At 47.4% G+C, this 6036-nt stretch overlaps 2 protein-coding genes across 2 annotated transcripts; both read right to left on the bottom strand.

Annotated features, from left to right (window-relative positions):
* Positions 1–2817: 2817 nt before the first annotated feature.
* VTN00DRAFT_7254 (uncharacterized protein) lies at positions 2818–3244 on the bottom strand (the record flags this gene model as incomplete). The annotated part of the gene is made up of 2 exons (XM_069433981.1): positions 2818–3011; positions 3103–3244. The coding sequence occupies 2 exons, from the start codon at positions 3242–3244 to the stop codon at positions 2818–2820; spliced, it is 336 nt and encodes a 111-aa protein (XP_069287308.1).
* Positions 3245–3356: 112 nt separating this feature from the next.
* On the bottom strand, positions 3357–3798 carry VTN00DRAFT_7253 (uncharacterized protein; the record flags this gene model as incomplete). Its single annotated transcript, XM_069433980.1, has 2 exons — positions 3357–3534; positions 3737–3798. 2 exons carry the CDS (start codon positions 3796–3798, stop codon positions 3357–3359), a joined length of 240 nt encoding a protein of 79 aa, XP_069287307.1.
* Between the last annotated feature and the right edge of the window lie 2238 nt (positions 3799–6036).

Raw genomic sequence — 6036 nt, 5'->3', positions numbered from 1 at the left:
TAATGCTTGCTCAGCTTCTTGAGCAAGCTGCTGGCCTTGAGCACCTGCTAGAATGCCTCCTGTAGCAATGAAAGATCTAGGGGCTTCTTGCTTTCACTTTTGATGCTGATTAGCAGCATGAAGCTCTTCCATCTGCTGCCGAAGCATGAGGACTTCATGCATAGTAGATTCACATGCCTTTGCCAGCTGACTGATTGCTTCATTTGGGGCGCTTTGAGAATGACGGTCAACAAGCTCCTTGATAAGTTGTATCTACTTTTGCACCTCTGCAGTAGAATGAGGAGTCTTTGCAACCCAGGGGCCATGAGAAGAAGAAGGTGGTGTAATCTTTTTGGCCTGAATATCAAGCATATCCAGCACATGCTGTGGATTGAATGGCACTAGGCCTGTTGCTGCAAATCCACTGTGTATATTGGCTGCTGAAAGTGCTTTTTGTGAAGACTGATATAGCAATAAAAAGCCTTGCTTATCAATATAATTGATGCCAAGATGCATGCTCTTCTGAACCTGCTGCCCATAGGCCTGCTTTAGGGGAGCAAAGCAAGAGACTTCAAGAGGCTGTAGGTGATGAGATAAATGTGCTGGCATATATAGAATAATTTGGTGATTCTTGCAGAAGTAGTCAAATTCTGCAGTGGCATGACTGCTATAGCCATCTAGAATTAGAAGGCAATATCTCCCTATAGTCTGCGGAGCTGTATGCTTCTTAAAGACCTCTTTTAGCCAAAACAATCCCAGCCGATTATTAGTCCATCCATTATCACTTAGGCCTATTGTCCTGTCATGAGGCAGATCTTGATACCATGTATGTTGGTGGACCTTGCCAGCAAAGATAATTATAGGGGGTAGGTGTAACGGCGGACCTACGATTTCTTAGGCGGAGGCTCGTTGGGTTTATCTTGAGGACAGAAAGCAAGAGAAAGAGATAGATGAATAGGCCGTTACTAGCAATGTTGCCATCAAGATTGCTATTTGAGTTGACCACGGGGTCCTAATCCCCATGGTTAAGGAGCGTCTTATATACATGCTGAATTCTGCCCGGAAATACCTATCCGGTGGATCACGACTATATATGGATCAAAAGTCGGGTTGGATCAAGAATCCAGATGGATCAAAGGTCCAGATGGATCATTTTGATCCATTGTCACGTGATAGAATCCCCCCTCTTCTGTCCTGCTCATGGTCTCTAGGCTGTGCCGTAACAGTAGGGCCCAGCCTGTGGCATTGACTGATTCAATAGCTGTCACACATTTGTGATTCCCAGGCTGTATAGCTTGTACACAGCTTGTAGGATAATGAGATCCAGTAATAACTTTTGCTGTAGATGCCAGACCCATTTGAAAGCCTGTTTTATTACAATTGTAGATATCCTGCTCAAGAATACCATATTTTGCTGTAGTATTCTGAACAAGATTGAACCAATTCTTGATAACATCTGGATCCTCACATTGAGCTCGTTGATATGATTATCTGTCGGACTGCGCGAACCTAGTAATCCGAAGGTATCATGATGAAAGCTCTGATTATTCGAATCTACCTAACTATCTGACTATTTATCTCATGGAATGAGGGGTTAAGAGATTACGATCCTCTGCAGATCCGAATCGGTGTGTGCTGACTAGTCTGATAGGTTTCTTGGCATACCGCTAGGTTATAGTGGTAATATTCGGCTGACATTATCATACTTGCGATTATGATAAACCGGGTCACCCAATTTGGACCGATTGATGCAGTATTGCCTTTGCGATCAGATAGCAATATAGTTGCCATTTTGCGTACAGTATCATGAGATGGTGGTAGGCCTCGCTCATCCATATCAAGGATTCATTGCTTTAGTGAAGATTCTTCCAGATTGGTAAGCCTTTGACCATTTGCTGCAGTATCAAGGCGAGCAGTATGCCCATGAATGCGGTGTTTCAGTGTAGAATATGGGACATCATATGCATCAGCTGCTGCTTTTGCATTAGAGATTTGACCATCTTTAATTGCTTTAATTGCAAGCAACATACGGCCTTCTATTTGCGCCTTTGATTCTGCAGTCTTTGGTGGCATATTCGATGGTGGTAGACGGTATGGTTGAATAGGGGGCGGTTCGCTCGGTGGTGGATTACGTTACCAGTATCCTCGCCTAATTAGCCTTGATAAGTCTAGGTTCGAGGATCTCACTGCTACCGCTATGGCCCTTTAACAGGTAACATTTAAGGCGGCATCAAAACCTGGCCCATGCGTGAGAGACGTACTAGGAATCCCACCGGGCATTACTCCGTACCTCTTTAGAACTGCCCTTGCCAGCGGATCGCGCATGGCGCGAGAATGCGACATAGAGTCCGTAAAGTCGGGCCTTGGTGCAGAGTACACAGTTATGACTCTCAATGCGACAATGAAGAAATGAGACCTTCTACAGACGTTCCCTCGATCGACTTTTCGCTTGGCTCCTCACTCCATCTATTTAGCGATCTTCCGCCTTGTCCATTTTTAGACTCAGCGACATGCGACGGTACCTACCGGGGTCTAGTACCACGCAGTACGTAGGTACCCTAGGTAGTTGTAAGGTTCACGCAGCTCGATCCATGGATGGAAGTCGAGAAGGCGGGTGTCCTGCCGACACCCACTGGGAAGGCGGTGAGCACTGTCGTGTAACCATGCGCCGAAGATCGCCCTCTCCTAAGCGCTTCTACCTACGATATGACCGCAATTCTTGGATACGAGCAGCCAAGGCATTAATATTGTTTGGTTGCAGTGTTTTTCCACATTGAATAGCAGTACTGTGGGGAATGGATAGAAGAAGTTCAGCTTGCTGTCTTGGCCACAGTGACCCTACCGCGGGGGAGGAGGCACGGTGTTGGTGACGTGCATGGCGCCGGCCCGCTGGGGCGATCGATCCATGGATGGAACCCGCCCCGCCGCGTCGGCCGGGTGTGGGGAACGGTCCATGTGCTGACCACACCACAAGATCCATTCAGAACTTGGATGCATGAATCTTCCGCTTTCGTTATAAGGGCCAAGGAATACTGGAAAGAGAAAACAAATCATCCGTGGCAATCTTGAGCTCCTCGACTGGCCGCCGGCACACTATCCATCTTTGTCCCATTTTCCAATTACAGAAGAGCCCTAGAAGACAGAGAAAAACCACCAACAAATGTTCCATGTCAACTCCAGCCACCTGTCCATGCATATCGTTGAGGAGAAGGAATCGCAGTGCCATAAGTGACATTGTTTTTGGTAGATCGCAAGGCCCGGCCATTGTTGCAAGCGGCACACAGCTTTCCGACGCGATCGGGGAGGCAGTAGCCGGGCAGCCGAAAGGTTGAGGATCGATCGCGTGCCGGTCTGAGGATGAGAATAGGAATAAGGCTTCATCTTGTCTTGGCTTGGGCAGTAACGGGCGACCAAGCAGAGTCTCTTGGATGTTCATCCAGATAGGCCTGCATCATCGGTGGTGCGTTGTTGTTATCGTTGCTTGCCGGAGGTGCGGTCTGTCGATGTTCCCGGTTACTTGGAGAGGAATGTGCAGTGGTGTTGTGGCGTCTAATTCTAAAGTTTTTTTGGGGATTTGTTAGCTCTTCTTATATATATAAGAAGGAACGAAGAATGAAGGATGGAAAGATGGAGACATCATGATTAAAAAATAAAATATCGAGATAATCAATAGCAATATTTCGTGAAATGGATAGGATAAGAAATGGTTGTGGTTCCATGAGGGTGTATCGTCTAAACATAAAAGTCTTAAACCTACCGATTAATATGGTTGACTCCGCCAGCAGGAGTTTTAGGGTTGTTTGACGATGGGAAAGCCATTTCAAATGGTTGCTAAAGAGTGGCGACGATTGTTGCTGTGTTTGAACTGGTAACTGGAAAGACTTTTTGCGCGTTGCATCGTTTTCCAGAATTCTGCTTTGATCTTGAGAATATGGGCTTGCAATTTATATATATACTGCCTACCGAAGTGACCAGGGAGGTACATGCTTCTGTTGCCTTAAAAGAGGGCAAACCATTTGCAACCTGTCCACAAGGCAGTCATTAGGGGCGATCTCACGTGTGCACCGTGCGCACTTGCGACGCAGCCCCGGCAGTTGAAACAATATCCCGGCGCCCAGGAAAGAATTCGGGCTGGTTGGGGCCCGGCACGTCATGTTATTTACATACAAGTGGTAAATTTACACCTGGGCAGGCTTGCAAATTTCCCAAAGCATTCATATGTTATTAATAATGGAAAGTTGCAAATCTAGACTCACAAATGGCCGTTGTGCACGTGGCACGGGGAATATGGCTGTCGTTCATCGCGAAGTATTTTCGATTCCCGCGAAGTAAGTATTTTTCGATTCCAGACGACTCGATGGCTTGTGTTGAAAGAAAGGAGCGGTGTATCTATTGTTCTCCGTTTTCCACGACTCGGGCAGGCCGTCTATCCAGTCACCTTGTGTTGCCCTTGTGGATTAAGCTTGGACAAGCTGCCAACATTCATCTATCATCCTGGACTGAACTGGCACACTGATCTCTTGGACTACTCGTTGTCGGCCACGCAGACAGATGCTCTCTTTGAGCCTGGAATGATAGAGTTCCAAACTTTTTGTCCGCCGGTATACAATCTCGTACCAGATCTCAACTTTTTGAGCTTGCCGCCCTACTGCTTTTTTTGTCCCTTTGAGAGTCCAGCTGATGTCCAGCGAACACGGGCGGGAAACGCATATTCTGTCAGAGAAATTGACATTGGGCGCTCTCGTCAGTGGCCGTCAGATCGACTGTCTCATTGAAAGCTTAAGATTTGCGGAAGGATCGACAGGCGGCGCGCGCCGCCTTATTCAGCAAAAAATCTAACAGCTAGGTACTCGGTGGCTAAGCGAAAGAGCTGGTTGGTGCATCTGCCCTAAATGCCAACGGACCGCTGCATACGATAATGGCAGCCGGATAATGATAGCCGGAGCTTCTGCACAGTCTGATAGACGGATGCTAAGATGCTAAGACTATGTAGCAGCGTTTACCGCTATCCGGTAAGGCCTGTAGCCTGCAGTGACTCCGGATATGAGATTTGGTCTCCGATAGCGGCAAAGAAAAAAGGAATGGCTCCGGGACGCTGCAAGAGCTACAGCCCGTAACTGTACAACCGTTTGAGCCTCCTTCTGCAGATCGGCTAATATTCGAACTCGTGTTTCCTTCTTCGACACCTGCGGCCGTACCGTGGGAAAGACACTCTCTGTTGCTGCTACTGGTGATCTCTCTTTCTTGGCCTGTCTGCATGCTTCACCGTACCTGTTTCGTTTCACACGTATCTCATCTGAGACAGTACCAAACAACACAGATAGCATGTTTTCCTGATGAGAACATGTAATCCCAAGCATGCCGCGCGTCTGGCCGCGAAGTCCTGGCTCGCAGTCCATCCGACCACCGCGCTTCTACCACCCTTTCAGCTATTTCTCCACTGGAGTTGGTGAGCAAGTCCTTCTTTTTTTCATGGCTAAAGCGGAATGCTGGACAGTACTCCGTACTATATGTTCTGCCCAACTCGGTCTGATGTAAATGTTTAAGGACGGCTCGCCTCACTTTTGAACTGTCGCGAGATATTAGTAGAATCAGTAAGTCGGGTAATCTTCAATTACTTTTCTTCGAATCACGAGATTTCTCTCCCATGCTAGTAGCCACACGAAGCCACATCACCACAAGCCTGGTTGCAACAGCGGATTTAGACTTTCTCAGACGGCTATTCACATCAGCAAATATCATGCTTGTCATGAAATAACCTTTGTGGCTCAGCGGCTCTTCCCTCTACTGTTGAAAGTACTACTAAAGCATGTTTGGCAAGGATTGCGATCCTTTGCACCGTAAGCATGGTCTGAATTCAACTGTAAGTTCTACTGCCATGTGGACCCTAAAATAAGCCAGATTGTCAAATAGATGGTGGGACCTGCAGACCTACATAATCATCATAGGGCATCCTGGTGGGCAAGCACATGGTAAGGTTGTCCGACAAAAAGGATTCTTGGCGGCGAAACCTCGAGGAGGCACTAGGTAATTGCCGTACTAGCTCTGGGCAGTTTC

Source organism: Thermoascus crustaceus, assembly GCF_041956765.1.
Source record: "Thermoascus crustaceus strain CBS 181.67 unplaced genomic scaffold VTN00scaffold_4, whole genome shotgun sequence".
NCBI classification, from domain to species: Eukaryota; Fungi; Ascomycota; class Eurotiomycetes; order Eurotiales; family Thermoascaceae; genus Thermoascus; species Thermoascus crustaceus.
Note: the sequence above shows the minus strand (reverse complement) of the source record. Positions and strands in the feature narration are given on the sequence as shown.